The sequence below is a fragment of the Vitis riparia genome, chromosome 7 (genome assembly GCF_004353265.1).
Source record: "Vitis riparia cultivar Riparia Gloire de Montpellier isolate 1030 chromosome 7, EGFV_Vit.rip_1.0, whole genome shotgun sequence".
NCBI lineage: Eukaryota > Viridiplantae > Streptophyta > Magnoliopsida > Vitales > Vitaceae > Vitis > Vitis riparia.
Window position 1 is genome coordinate 4,604,748 of NC_048437.1, and position 15,936 is coordinate 4,620,683.

Consider the following 15,936-nt stretch of genomic DNA (forward strand, 5'->3'; position numbering starts at 1 on the left):
TTCTTGAAGCATCAATTCAGGCCATTTCTCCAATCAGTGTTACTTGCGGTCTTCCACTTACGCGTGTCCCTAGCATGTATACAATAATTGCAAAGATTTAACCCTTTGCTCTTACCTCTAATGTGTACTCCCCATTAGCGAGACTGAAAGTTGGTGTGGGCTTTGGACTACGTAGCAACAAATTCGGTGGTGGGCTATGGCCATAGACACAGTTTGAATGCAAGGTTAGCCATTGGGTTGGCACTTCCAGACTGGATCTTCTTGCAAGCCTGCAAGTGCATTTGTTTGATTCCAATTTTTATCGTAATAATTTCCATTGAAGTGAAAGTGAGTCCACTTTATATATCAATCTAAAAAGTACTTGTAAAATTCTCCTAGTTTGTATTTATATGGATGATGTCACACATTTGGATCTTCTAATATCCTGGTCACAGAATTTAAGAAGAGCATGATACAAGAGTTTGAAATGATTGAATCGGTCCTTTTTGGTCTTCAAATTCGAATTCATTAGATTAATGATGGTATTTATTTTTTCTTAACAAAGATAGGCACTAGATTTGCTTAAGAAAATATAATTTGCTCAATCGCAATATATTTTTCTAATCAATTATTTCAACTTAAGAGTTAAAATTAGACTAAATTAAATCGTGTCCACCCATAATTTCATTACTAAATCATACTCAAGCTATTGATCAATTCAATCCATTCATTGCTCCTCACATAGAGAGTAAGATTATTTATTTGGGAAAAGATTTCAGTACATTTACGTTCATCTCCTCCTGCCACCAACAAATCTGGATGGACTAAACACGGTGAGATCAACAATAGAAGCGCAACCATCAAGCACAAGCTCAGCCACGGCAGCCCCAGTGGCGGGACCATTCAGAATCCCCCAGCAACTGTGGCCAGTCGCCACATAACAGCCCTTAACACCAGGAACCTCCCCTATTATGGGTACACCATCATCAGTACAGGGCAAGAAGCAGGCTTGCTCTGCTTTCACTCTCGCTTCTCCTTCCACCAAATGGCTTGACACATTTCCGGCCACCCTCTTTAGGGTCCTTATCGATTCTGGGTCTCCCACTATCGATTCTGGGTCATCAGGCACCTCAGCATCCGCTGACATTCCGCAAATGTATACCTCCCCTGAAAATTCAACCTTTATCAATCAATTATAGCAATTACAAACTTTTTCCACTAGCTTACCACTAAAGCATCAACAACATAATAGAATACCATTTTCCATATAAACAAACAGAGGCAAAGGAGAAATTTATGGTAATGTTACCTGTAGGACGAGGATACACTTCTGGGTCCATGGGTTCTCCTCCATGGGAGGGATAGTAACTAAGGAAGAGGGCATGAGGGGTTATGGCATCAGGCTCCTTAGGTTCCAAAACAATGCTATGAGCCTTGAGACCAGACACTCTGAACAGGGATGACAGTAGTGGCAACCTTGAAGACCACGGGCCTAGAGTCAAAACCACCGCCTCCGCCCCAACCACTCTGCCTCCTTGTAGCGCCACCGACACAACTCGGCCTCCTTCCACTTCCACACTCTCCATTTTCCCAATCACCACCTCCACACCATGCTTATCCACCGCCGCCGAAAGCAGAGTCCGGGTAAAGAGCTGGGGATGCACTTGGGCCGTGGTTGCCGTAGTTCCGATCGTTCTAGGGTTCCGGCAAGGTCTATCCACCCAAGAAGGAATGGCAGGGTTGCTAGAGGGCGTCGAACCAGCGGAGTGGCGCTGTTCTTCGTTGATGGAGAGGCTGATTGTGTCGAGAGGTCTGTAGCCGTAGGATCTAGGGCCATCGAGTTCCTGAGCGAGTGAACGATGGAGATTGAAGCTAGCCCTGGCGAGTTTCGAGACAGCCCCACCGTCGCACCAGTCGAAAGCGAGGAAGCCGCCGGCTTTGCCAGAGGCGGCACAGGCCACAGAGGATTTCTCGATAAGAGTCACGGCGGCGCCCTTTTTAGCTAGGAAGTAAGCAGTGCAAACCCCAATAACTCCGCCGCCGCAAACCACCACTCGCTTTGGCTGCTGTCCCTCCATGGTCGACGATGCTGATGATGACGATCGAATCAATGTAACGGCGGAGATTCTAGAATTTCGCGATATTCCAAACGACGGAGGGTGTGCAACTGACGGTGATAATGATCTCACCGTCATCTCTGTGTCAAATGGGTTGGACACGTGTACGTGATGAGTACACTGTAGCAGCAGCAGTATGATGATGCAGAGATTGAAACACCAACCCAAGAAAAAAAAAATATCCACTGGACTGGGTTGGTTTTGATTGGGCCTACTTGACCTGATTCCAAGGCCCATCCAATTCAGTACCCGAAGGTTTTCAATAAAAGGCTTGAAGAAAAACTAAGTTTTCTAAATCCACTTATTTTTGTATTTTTACAATTTCACTTGCTACCAATTCGTATAAATTTCATAGAATACAGAAAATTGAAAAGAAAATATATCATTTTATATAAAAAATAATTTAAACGGGTGTCCCAGTCCATTAAAACTTCAGCCCAACTTTTCTTCAACCTGGACTGAGCCTTGTGGATCTTCCTGCCCAAATTCTAAGCCCAATATGGTCCAGACTTCCCCATGACTCCAAAAGAGGCCATCAATTCAGACCCAGAGTTCAGCGAAGGAGAAAAGAGAAAAAAGTTGCAACTTGCTGGACTTCATACAAAAACCATGAGATCATTTGAATCACTCAAATGATTCATCATATCAAGTATCAACCACACATTTGTTTGGTTGATTCAAGTTGTCCAATCAATTTTATTTATTTATTTATTTCTGAATGAGAATAATTAGCCGCTCTTATCATGTCTTCCAACTCACACTGACTTCGATAGATGGCATGAATCGAGGACAATGTCCATAGGGATGAGGCCTCATCCACATCTAGGCTGTAGCCATTCTAGAACCTAAGGAAGAAAAGGAAAAAAAGGTAGCCACAATTACTTGAACATGGAAAAAAAAAAACCCATGTAATTTCAAATCAGAAAAAATGGTGGGAAAAGACGTGTGTGCGGAATGATGAGTGGATCCTGTGGGTTTTGGGTCTCATAAGCCCTATTCCCTATTATTGTCCTTATATGCAAAGCGACAAGAATTCTCCAGCCAAGTAGCCATCCATCATTGAAAGTTGTTAGGTATATTATCACTTTTGTCACTAACTACTTGACAAAAGAAGAAAAAGAAAGAAAAAAACAAAAGCAAAATGGCCTTTAGTGCCTACCCAATTCAACTTGTGTGGTTTATTGATTGATAGACCACCTTGATTGCGTCCCGGAGCTGAACTTATTTATTTTTATAAGGTTTCTCATTCACGACTTTCTGATGTTGAGGCATTTGGTTTTGGGCCTTTTTAAATTATTGTTTTTGATTGAGACAAACTTCTCATCATCAACTTTTGAGCCAACTTGCAGTTTTTCTTTTCTTTTCCTGTGCCATGGCAAAATGCACCAACTCCCCATGGAATACCCATTGCCCTTTTGTCAAAAAGAGGAGAAAAAGTGGGATACCCGTTCAATTCCTGAGACAACACCATCTTTTTCAAATTTGATTTGTGTCTTATAATTAGATGCTGATATTTCTGGCTCCTCAAGTGCTCTTTCATTGTGCTTGCTAGGTTGATTGCCCAGGAAACGTCATCAAAGATTTAACCTCTCCTGTTAAAAATCCATTGATTTTTAGTTGAAATGATCAAAACCCGATGCATGAAGTTTCGATACCTTTTAGAGAAGCTTTAATAACATTATAAAATTAACGAATTTGTAACTGATTGCTACATTGAATTTCTTGAACTGGGGCGAGATTCAATATTTGACAAAGACCTACCAAGAGATAAGCTGGAATCAATTCACAAAACTCTTTCAATGAGTGTTCAACCAGGGGGGTTCAAGTCACCAGCCCAGGCCCAGCTATCTCCAACCTAAATTAATCAACTGGGGCCCCAACTGAATCATATCACAGAAAAATAAATTAAATAAATAGTCATTATCCCAAAAACCAGAAAAACTTTTTTTTTAAAAAAAAAACCCAGCCCACTTGATACTAAACCCATCTGCGTAGAAAAGAACAAGAATGAACGACCCAAAGCAGTGGAGCCCACATTCTTTAGAACAAAGAATGAGGAGAGAATGAACCCTATTTCCTTCTGTTCACACCCATCCCCACGGCCCACTCCACCAAACCTACCGTCCAATAACTAACTCCCAGACTCCCAGTTTCATAATTGACCCATACACCCTGCTTGGCCCCCAAGAAAACTTCGCTCAGGAAAATTAAATATTAAGTAGAAATAATTCCAAGCGTCGGCTGTATTTGACAAACTAGGGTCGGTCCAAAATTCACAATGGAGTAATTTGGATGAGATTTGGGTTGGTTACACACAACCTTTTTGGTCCTATTGGATTGGCTAAATTAAAAGGCATGATGAGAGTTTGGATAGGCATGGCGAGAAATTGAAAGGTTAAGAGTACAAAGCATGATATTCTGATTTGGGTTATCATAACTACTTTTGGAGGCCAGTTTTGGGTTGTTTTTAGTAGCTAAAGTGATTAGTGATTGGCCAAAATTAAGGTATAGGACCCCTAAAAGATGGTGACCCCTGACCTAACTACAAGCCACAAGAGAGGGGACATGGGGCTCCACCCACTTTGACATACCCTGTACCATTTGGGTGGCTATGCCCTTTCTCAATTCTAGAAGATGGGTCTCAAATATTCACTGTCATAAAAAAACCTTTAAAAACATTAATTCCAATAAAATTTATTTGTCTATTTTGCTTTGCTTTTATTATCTGGGCTTCCCAACTGCCAAGGGCAAATCATTAATGCATTCTATAAAAGTTTTAATCAGTGTTATAAAAACAAGAATATGAAATAAGAAAAAATAAAATAAGAATACATAGATTTATATAAAAAATCTAAATGAAAAAAAATCTACTATATCAAAAATTGATACAATAGGAGAAAGTTGTAAGCGACAACTGCATAGACATAAACATCATAACCCTACACCCCCAACGGGGTTAGTGGTAGGCTACAACACCACGGATTCTAAAAAAAAAAAATCATAATTTTAGTTTAACCACATATGTCACACTAAGATTTTTCAAATTAAATCAAATAAAATTAAGGTTATTAAACTCTAACAATCGGATCAAACCTATTATGGTCTATTGAGATAAACTTTCCATACATAAGAGTTTCAACCCTTGTAACTAAAAATCATACTAATTTTCATTCTATTTTGGTGTGCTTATCCAATAGACGAAGCCACCCGTTGTTCCATTTATGTAGGGGCATATAAAATTTCATAAAAATAAACAACATTTATGAAAGGGGAGAAGCAATGTCGCTTAGATTCCATCAAGGTGTCCTTGCTTCATCCTCACAAAGGAGGAATAGCCCACCTAGCTCTCTCTTGAAAGCAAAAGGAAGAAAAGAGAATGATTTTAATTGCCAAAAGCCATTCCCATACTCTTAATTAATCCCACACTTTATCTTCCAACTACATTTTATTAATCACAAACTATCTCATGATTAGCTTACAATACTAGTTTAATGCAACAAAGCATGACCACTCACATCACCAGTCACCACAACCTCTTTGAAGAGGATGACTCCATTTTATTATATATTAAAGGGATGATTAAAGTTCACCCATTTAAGAAAAAACAAATCATATTCTTCCTTTGCAATTATTAGCTATAAACTCATTTATTCAAATATTCGAAAAAAATATATATATATACTTAAACCCATTTGAAATATTTTTTCTTTTTCACTTCGATTCAAACTCAAATAATCAGACATTAAGAAGTATCAAAATTTTAAAGATCGACAAATTTCGAGTACTTAAGTAACAATCTATTTCCAATTGTATAGATATTATATGGTTCAAGTCCATAGAACTTACAATCACCATCCAAATAAATATAACATTATTGTTTTCTGTATCATGTATAAGTTTCTCTTAATGTTTCAGACATGTTTTGAATCTATGAATACCTTTTAGGTATAGGGCAAATAATACTTATACGATTGCCCACCAAGATGTTTTCAAAATAAAACACGGGGCCAACTCCTAGATAAAAGGGTTTGAAGATGTATTATTAAATTGTGATGGCCCAAAATTAAATAAAAACAAAGTTCAAAGTAGTGGATTATTATAAGGGCATTTAATGGTGCAACTTTGGAAAAGAGGGGGGGTTAGTGCAGGCAATGATCAAAGGGAAGTGGGCAATGAAAGAGCACATCTGGTTTGCATGAAGTATTGAAATAATTGAGTTACTTTAAATTTGACCATCACTTTCAAAGTAAATGGGTATTGAGATTTGAGATTAAAAACAGAAAAGGTGGCACACACAAACTTGATGGATAATTCAAAGACAGTGTGTGGTTGTGGCCCATCATCATCTCTTTTTTGGATTACTGCTGCTGACTTCACTCTCTCCACAATTTAAAACCATGCCGCTGTTTTAGTCAGCTGCCCAATCACCATAACTCCCACCCAAATATGACCATTTTTAATCTAATTTTCACTAATTATTGGTGGATTTTACTTTAATCTCCTTAATAATTTAACACCATATCCAAATTTAAATTTAAATCTTATATATATTCCATTAATAGGAACAAAATAACCCCTATTTTAGAAAAATTATGATCAAAAATCTTTTTTTGGACATCAAACTTTTTTATATCAATTTTACACCAAATTATTTTTTGTAAAATAATAAGAAAGGTGTTTTTGTTCATTTAAAGCAATCTCTCCTATTAGAAAAATAATGAAGAACACTGTTATAAATAAATAAATAAATAAAATATCATTTTAATACAAATATTTATATTTATATTTTTCTTTCTTTTATTTGATTCAAAAGAAATGTGGGTTAGAAGTAGAGATGATAATAAGACAATTTTTTCAATGTCACCCTCTCCATCTTGCCCTTAATGGAATAGGTTTAAAATTTAAATAAACGAATTTAAGATTTTTTAAAAACCCACGATAGGTTGAAGTATTGTTTTATCCTACTAAGTCTCGTAATAATTATATATATAATTTAATTTCAAAAGTTAAATTAAATTAATTTCATTTAATTTTATCTTTCTATTTTTAATATATAATAATAAAAAAATACATTTAAAATAAGTTATAGAATTTCTCATACCCATTCCATTTAATTTTTTTAATTAGACGACGATGAAAAATATTTTAAATCAACCAGGATTATGATGGGATTGACCCGTATTGTCGTCATCCCAAATTAAAATTAAAGGGACGACAAAAAAAACCATTAGATCGAGATAAAGAGTAAATTAGGATTGAAAATTTTTTAAATATCAGAATCAATCCATACTTCAATTATTATTATATAATTTTATATTAAATAAATATAAATTATAATATAAAAATAATAAGAAGATATTCATTGGGAACGAAGAATTCACTTCCCTAATAATGAATAGGATAAGAATAAAACATAATTTTACAAGCAGATCCAACCTGAGCCGAACCCATCCATTTGAAGTCATGATTTTAATAATTGTGTAAATGATAGATAAAGAAATCATTAAACTTGTAATCCTCAATTTTGCACATATCAAAGATTTGCAATATTGATTGAAATTGAAGTGTTAGATATGACTGAATACTACATTAAATCAAAATATAAAAAACTGATGTTTAACTTGATAACATCAAAACTGTTTGCAGGTATATAAAACTGATCATTCTTAAATGCAATGCATGACCAAGATTGTTTATTTGGTCATTTTTTAAAATTATAATAATTAAAATGACTTATATACTAATTAAATTATTTAGGGTAACTAATTTTTGAGCACCACCACATATAGATTGTTAATAATGGACATTAATCAAAGGGGCATGCCAAGTTGGAATGGCACCCAATGCTGCATGAGATTTGGAGTCTGTCTGCACACCCTTTGATTTTCCCATTAAAAAAACAAGGGGAGGAGGGAACAAAATTTTCCCGAGAAAATTAAAAAAAGAAAGGAAAAGGCAAATGTTGGGAGTTGACATCAACGACTAGAAATTTTTTATTTTATTTTTTCTTTTATATAAATTATAGAAAAGCGACAGGAGATAAAGAAAGGAGTGATTGAGTGGGCAATATCAAATCACCTGTCTTGGTGTCTGGTGGTAGTCAGTTGGAAGATGGAAGTTTTGAATTAAAATTATAAAAAAGAAAAAAGAAAAGAAAAAAAACGAAGTCCTTTATATGTTATCCTGCTTTTAATATAAACTTTTACTATATGCTTTTTTTAGTTTATACAGTTATGAATTTTATTCTAAACAAATGTGGACCACATTCGGCATTCCACCTAACGTTTTTAAAACGTTACATTATTAAAAAAAATAAAATCGAGGAGAGAATAAAGGCAATCAACACTCCACCAAGTGGAGTATTATTAAAAAATATCTTTTATGTTCGTGTGGATGTGTATTTTTTTTAGTTTTGCTATAAAGAAATTATGTTGCATGATTGTGACCCATTAACCAGTCGGGGTCATATGATTTTGCAACAATTTTGAGTATGCTACTATTCGATTATCTGGTTGATTTTTTCCTACTTTTGAAACCCATGAAATTGATGTCTCAACTACAGGGTACATTGAATTGAATATTTACCATTTTTTCTACAGGCCCTAACAATCAATGATGGCAGATGGCCTGGTGAGGAGAGTGACACTTGGGTACGGTCAATTACGTGGATGTATCTTTTGATGTGTAATTTACTAATTTTTCAATTACCGGTGTTGGTCGTTTCATTTTTTGTGTACATGAAGACCCGATTTGAGTGGGTCGTTGGATGGAGATGTCGTGTACTTGGGTGTCTAGGCGATGAGGCTTGTATGTGATGTGTCTCCTTCCTTTTGTAAGAAGGGATTCCCAATTTTAAAATTATTTTAATTTCGTATAATTATTTTTTTCTAAAATAAAAAATTAGTTTGTATTTTGATGAGAAGGCAAATAAGAGGAGAATGATTGGGCTGGTGAAGGGGATGGGCCAAAACGGCGTCGTATAGAGGGGGAGATGGGGAGCAGGATGAGAGAGAGAAAAAAAAAAAAGGAATTGCACGAGGGCATGCAGTACGAAGGATGCATACGGCTCAAAATAGCGGGAATCATGGGGCGTGGGTGGGTGCATGATGTGTATCCAGTTACCGAATCCCAATGAGATGCTGTCGTTTTGGGAAATCCAATTTTTATTTTTTAATTCAAAATGAAAATAAAAATAAAAAGGTATGGAGAGTGGATGTGTGTGGAAAGCCGCCTCCTACTCCTCCTCCTCCTCCTCCTCCTCGAATGCGATATAGCTGGCAGAACCCGTGACGTGGGCCTCTCAATCGTCTACTTCATTGACGGTTCAAAAGGAGACAGCAACAGATTACTATAAAAGCAACCCCCACAACTGGCCCTTTCCCTGGCCCCCTCATGACGTCTTTCTGCCACATCACCGCTACACGACACAGCTTCTACCTCTTTCCTGGGCCCCACTCCAACAAACCCTGCTTGCGTGGCGGAAAACATGGGGAATCGGACACGACCGCGCTGGACTCCTCTGTCTGGGGTTCAACTATCATTTCACCTCATCTACGTGGCACCTCCTCGGTTTCTCCATGTGTTTCTGTGAACTCCCCTCGTCTGCGCCTGCGCCTCCTGCCTCTACCCATCCTAATCCTCATATTTTACACGTGCCCAATTAATCATTCAGGAGAGAGAGTGAAAGCGTTTGGGCCGTTCCAGAATCCAGCTCACATCAGCTTCTCTATTTACAATTTCCTTTTATTTAATTTTTAAGGTTTGTTTGGTTCATAACTGAACTTGTCCAAGGTCAGTGTAGCATTAAACTCAAATATTCTCCCTTAAAAAGAAAATTAAATATCCAAATATTAGGTCTAATTTCTCAATTTAATACTTCAAATTAAAAAAAAAAGATACAAATCACGGAAGGAATTAAGAATGCAAATTAACTAACTTGTGATAAAAACGTGCTTGTATTATTACAACTCAAATATATGGTCATCATGAAGTCTATCACTTCTAAAAATTAGAGTCATCTGCTAGACTCTTATAAACTAAGTCAAGAAAAATATGATTTTGAAATTAATCAAGTTGAATTCAGTAGGAAGCAAACAGACGTGCGAAACGTGTCCCAATGTCCCTAATTACTTAGGAGTTAGAGTGAGGGGGTGAAAATGTAAAAGTACTCCTGACCCTCCAATTAAAGTTAGTGGGTGGAGTAAATAATGGTGGTGGGTCGTACGGTGTCTCAATTTAAGCCCAGGGTACCTTATCAATCATTTACACGCCCCGAAATATCGTACCCGATTTCACACGGATACTCCCACCTCGGCAAACGTGACCAAATATCCCTCACACTCTTCCTCCTCACGTGACTTAATTAACTTGATTCACCACGGCCACACCCACCTCCACCTCTTATCTTTTATTTACCAATTACTCGAAATTACTCTCATGCCCTTATGATGTTTGCCGTTAGCCCAACCACCTAGGGTCATTAGTGTTAATTCAGGATTCTCCTGTTGCGCCAGAGGACGCAGGTCGCACGTGTGTCTCCTCCACTCGAGGCTGGAGCACGTGATGAGCCTCCCTTGCACATGCTTTGAAGATAAGAGCCCCCTTTTTTCTTTTCTTTTCTTTTTTTTCTTCCTCTTCAATTTAACTCATTTTTGTAATATGACAGTGGAAAAGTTAAAAAGAAGAAGGGGTGGAGAGAAGTGCGGTGCGACGCGGGGAGGCTTCGACACGTGTTCGTCTTGGATGCAGGTACCGGCCACAAAGCTGACGGTGTGATTCGCCCATATCTCCGCTTTTCTTTTTGTTGCTTTCTTCTTATCTTTTATCGCCTTCTCTTCTTTCCTGTTTTATTTTATGAACCCATTTTTCATTTTTCACGTGAATCAATGAACTTTTATTTATTCATTTAATTACTTTTGTGTGTTTTTTTCTGAACACCGACTACTTTGAGATGCTTTATACTTAGTGGCAGAAGTTTTGAGTGTGGGGTAAAACACCAAATTACAAAGTTTATAAACTTATACATATTATATTTTTTAATAATGAACATAATTTTACTATATAATAAAATAAAAAAAATATTAATATAATTATATTTTATTATTTTATTGATTAATATGATAATATTAAAAATAAAATAATAAAATATTTTAAGTTTCTAGATTTTTTATATTTATTTTTTATTTTAACAATATATATGAAGAGGATATCAATACACCATGATGCTAAAAGTATTGTTTTTAGCTTAAATCTTCTGTTTCAAATTTGAATAAAAATGAATAGTAAAACTTTCAATATTTCATATTCAAATAAATATATAAGTTTAAATAAGGTCGATATAGTTAGTTTTATATATTTATTTTTTAATGAATTGAACTAATATAATGGGTTTTATATGTGATAAAGACTAAACCAATTAGATTTATAGTGAAAAATCAAACAAAGTTTTTTGAGGTTAATTTGGTTCAGTTTTTGTTGATCGATTTTGACTCAACTTAATAATATTTTTTAATCTTAAATCCTATTAATTTGAATTTATATTAGGCTTTAAATTGAATTGAAACTAACTTGAATTTTATATTAAAATAAATATTAAATGTATTTAGAATTAATTTGATTATAATATAGAATTTAATACAAAAAAAATTATCAAATATCAAATGATTATATATAAGTTTTAAAATATCAATTTGGTTCAGTTTTTATAATAATAAAAAAATTGAAAGTTAAACCAACACAATTAACTTTCACAATTTTCAAACCGAACCAATCTTTTTTATTTTTGAAAATTAAATCAATACGATAAGTTTTTGTTGGATTGAATCGATTTGTCAGTTTCTTTGATTTTACTTACACCCCTTATCTAATAATAAGATTTAATTTAAAACCAATCAAAATACTCAAAATTTTGAAATTTATTAAAATTTTACATCAAAACAAAACAAAATAAAGCAGTACAACATGCTCTAAAATATGGGCAAAACATAAAAAGTTGATGAAAAATTGAAAGCGATATCTAATGAAATTCCTTGGACCATCTTATTTAAAATCTTAATTCTATAGCAAAGACTTTTTAAATTCTCTACTTATACAATTAAAGCTTTTTAAAAGGTGGGCTTGGATGGCTTGTTTGGAAAAGAACAAACAAGATAATATAATTTAAGTTAGAAATTGACGAATTCATCCACATGTCCATTATCTGCACAAGCTGGCAGCCAATTAAGTCATTTCTGCTAAAGCCTAGAAGCTCCAAAATAAACCCTTGCTAAGCTTGTCTTCTCTGCCCACGAATACTATTAATAACAACATTACAAATATCTTTTTTCGTGTCACAGGATTCTATTATTATTAACGTATTTAACTTAATCTGGAAAAGGAATACCTAATTTATCTTTTAAACCTTCTTCTTACCTACCCACAACAAGAATTTGTGACGTTTGAAAAACTTTGAACTGGGAATTAACACAAGTTGACGTGTTGACCACAGCCATCAAAATATCCGTATAATACAAATCGTGTCAGCAAGTCTTTTCTTCTAGGCGGTTGCCCACTTAAATGTAATTTTAAATTTTAATTAACGGTGTAAATTTTATCCCAAAAAAAAAAAAGAAGAAAAAGCCAGGAAAGCAGATTTGGATTGAAGCAAAGGAAGAAGATGTACGTGGCAGTTTCTCTGGGATTGGATGGACGGGTAGCACCGACGGGGGGGTTCGTTAGTCAAAGTTGGAATAAATAAATAAATAAAAATAAAATAAAAGAAATATAAAACATGGTGGGGAAACCTCCCCCACAACCATACCAAACAGCAGGCATTAGGTAGTAGGTACGACGTACGAGTAACTGAAATGGATACGGATCTCTTTCTCATATCTTTCTATTAAATGCAACCCATAATCTTTTTTTAATTATACTTTAGTCCCCTAATTTTTTTAATATTCGGTTTTTTAAAAAATTTGTAGATTTTATGAAGCATGGAGGAGGAGAAGGGAGGAGGAAGGTGCGGGCAGGAGGATGGGACTTGGGAGCGTGCATGTGGACGTGGGAGTGACCGGATTCCGTACAGGTGAAGGAGCGTAGGAGAGGACGGTTGTGGCAGTTTGGTGACCGGCATGTGTCGGTGGGGAGAGAGGCCGTTAGGGGGTGGGAGGAGGGTGGCAGGTTTTACAGGCTGGACTGACAAGAAAAGCAGTAATGATTCGCCCTCCGATTCGGCGACCGCTCTTGTCGTTATTTGCCACCTCACCATTTCCGTGCGGCTGTTATTTATTAATTAATTATATTTTGAAAAAATATCATTTCAAAAATCTCACACGGCAATGCTCTCCAGCCTGGCGCCCCCACCCCCCTCGGTCAAACTGATCTCCCTGATATTTATTTAAACGCCTCCCAACCGTTATCTTCTCGTCTTTATCTCGCAGCAAATTTTGGGATATTTATCTCTCCAAATTTATTATTGTACTGCTCTAGCTAGGAGCGTGTCGCTAACATAGAAACGCTCCGTATTATGATTGTGTCCTAGGAAAAAGGGGAGTGGGGAGGACGCACCGTTGGGGGAGTCGTATAAAAAGGGAAAAGGAGGAAAGGAAAGGAAAGGAAAGGAAAGAGGATTTTAAATTTGAAGAAGAAAGAGTGAGAGAGTAAATGTGAAAAAAAAGGACGTGACGCGTGTCCATTTGACAGCTGTATCCAAGAGAAAAACCGCCTGCCTGGAAGAAGCGGTGCCCATAACGCCTAAGACTGGAGAGTGTGACCGGTCCAGCCAGTCATCCCTATCCTTTCGTTATATACCCAACTCTCCCCCTCCTCAACCTCTGTTCTCATATAAGAAAACCCATCAACAGACTTGTTCTTCCAAACTCCCAAGCTCCAAATCCTGATCCTAACCTCTCTCTCTCTCTCTCTCTCTCTCTCTCTCTCTCTCTCCCTCCCTCCCTCCCATTTTCGTATGATTTTCTAGTACTCATGGCTGCAACGAGAAAGGATGTGGATCGGATCAAGGGTCCGTGGAGCCCTGAGGAGGATGATGCTTTGCAGAAGCTTGTACAGAAGCATGGTCCCCGCAACTGGTCTTTGATTAGTAAATCCATTCCTGGGAGATCCGGGAAGTCGTGTCGGTTGAGGTGGTGCAACCAACTCTCCCCTCAGGTGGAGCACAGGGCGTTTACGCCGGAAGAGGATGACACTATTATGCGAGCCCATGCTCGGTTCGGCAACAAATGGGCCACCATCGCTCGTCTCCTATCGGGCCGCACCGATAACGCGATAAAGAACCATTGGAACTCCACTTTGAAGAGGAAGTGTTCCGCCATCACCGAAGACGGTAGCTTTGGAGGGGATTATCCACCCCACCCGTTGAAAAGATCGGTCAGCGCCGGAGCTGCTGCTCCGGTGTCGGGCCTTTATCTCAGCCCCAGCAGTCCCTGCGGATCTGACGTCAGCGATTCTAGTCTTCCCGTGGTGAGCTCATCACATGTGTACCGCCCCGTGGCGAGAACCGGCGGGATCATACCTCCCGAAACGACGTCGTCCTCGAACGACCCTCCAACTTCTCTCTCCCTCTCTCTTCCGGGGGTCGATTCGTGCGAGGTTTCCAACCGTGCACCGGAACCCAACCATGCACCACCTGCAAACCCTATTCAGATGATACCTGCGATGGCTCCTTTGCAGCAGATTCCGATGCACCAACACAACCAGCCAGCGACGGTGCCGGCTACAGTCCTCTCCCAGGGGGAGAAGCCATTTATCCCCTTCAGTGCAGAGCTGTTAGCTGTGATGCAAGAGATGATAAGAAAGGAAGTGAGAAACTACATGGCAGGGCTTGAACAGAATGGGGTATGCTTGCAAGCAGATGGGATTAGGAACGCGGCAGTGAAGCGCATCGGCATCAGCAAGATCGAGTAGAAGTTTGAACAGAGAGTTTGAGAGAGAGAAAACAATGGAGAAAAAACCCCATCTTTGTTTTTTCTTCAGACCATGGTTTCGGTTTCTATATACAGAGGAAATAATTTTGGTCATTGTACAGAGAGAAGAAGAACAAGAGAGGCTATGAATCACCCATCCAAATCAAATCCTAGTTGGGGGAAAGAAAGAGAGATTGCACAAATTCGAGGCTTTGATCCATTATCATCTCTCGGCCTTTGTTTAGCAAGTGTTTTAGGCACAAAGAACATGCAGCAACGAATTCAGAAGCAACCCAAAAAACAAAAACAGAAAAAAAAAAAAAAAAAACCCAAAATGCTTTAAATTTCAATCCAAGTCATATTTGCTTCTAATTTTATCTCGTTGTGGGTTTTTTGTTTTCAAGTTTATCTGGAATGATTAAAAAAAAAAAAAAAAAAAAGAACAGGACACCTCTGTCTGGCTCAAAGGCTCAAAGACAAATTATATGAACAGGGGACATAAGGTCATTTCAGTGATCTTCAACTGTTGTGTTGTTGCCCCTTTTTATCATCACATGCTAAAAAAAATTTCAATATCTGGGTTTTTGAAGGGATATCCCCGTACATTTCTGGGCTAGAATTTTTTGTTGTTCAAAATTAATAAATTTATACAAAATTATACATCATTTTTCTTCCTCAAAACTGGTTGTTTTGGGGTTGGAAATGGACATATATCATGTGATATGTGATGGGTTGTTGGGAAGTTGGGAAGTTGGGAAGAGGATATGATTGGAGAGGGCAGTTGAAAAAATAACTATGATCATTAAAACTAGTGACGTTTTGACCAATTAATCTCGTAGATTTTTTCCTACTGCCAACTGATTAAATCCAATAAAGTCTAATCCATATGTGTGAGGTTTTCCTCTTCCTCACTCTCACCCCCTTCTGTAGTTCAAAAATCT

General features: G+C 37.3%; 2 protein-coding genes across 2 annotated transcripts; one reads left to right on the forward strand and one right to left on the reverse strand.

The window, feature by feature from the left end:
* Positions 1 to 640: 640 nt before the first annotated feature.
* LOC117919327 (putative oxidoreductase TDA3) lies at positions 641 to 2,270 on the reverse strand. Its single transcript, XM_034836501.1, has 2 exons — positions 1,289 to 2,270; positions 641 to 1,146 (listed from the first exon to the last, which is right to left on the reverse strand). Exons 1-2 carry the CDS (start codon positions 2,172 to 2,174, stop codon positions 770 to 772), a joined length of 1,263 nt encoding a protein of 420 aa, XP_034692392.1. The 5' UTR covers positions 2,175 to 2,270; the 3' UTR covers positions 641 to 769.
* Positions 2,271 to 13,798: 11,528 nt separating this feature from the next.
* On the forward strand, positions 13,799 to 15,513 carry LOC117918558 (transcription factor MYB44). The gene has a single exon (XM_034835296.1). It carries the CDS (start codon positions 14,058 to 14,060, stop codon positions 14,994 to 14,996), a length of 939 nt encoding a protein of 312 aa, XP_034691187.1. The 5' UTR covers positions 13,799 to 14,057; the 3' UTR covers positions 14,997 to 15,513.
* Positions 15,514 to 15,936: the final 423 nt, after the last annotated feature.

Excerpts from the sequence above, each read along its gene's own strand:
- LOC117918558 (XM_034835296.1), top strand. The coding sequence starts at position 14,058 with ATGGCTGCAACGAGAAAGGATGTGGATCGGATCAAGGGTCCGTGGAGC.
- LOC117919327 (XM_034836501.1), bottom strand. The coding sequence starts at position 2,174 with ATGACGGTGAGATCATTATCACCGTCAGTTGCACACCCTCCGTCGTTT. Across the intron at positions 1,147-1,288 it reads AGTGTATCCTCGTCCTACAG|GGGAGGTATACATTTGCGGA; the intron begins GTAACATTACCA and ends TTGAATTTTCAG.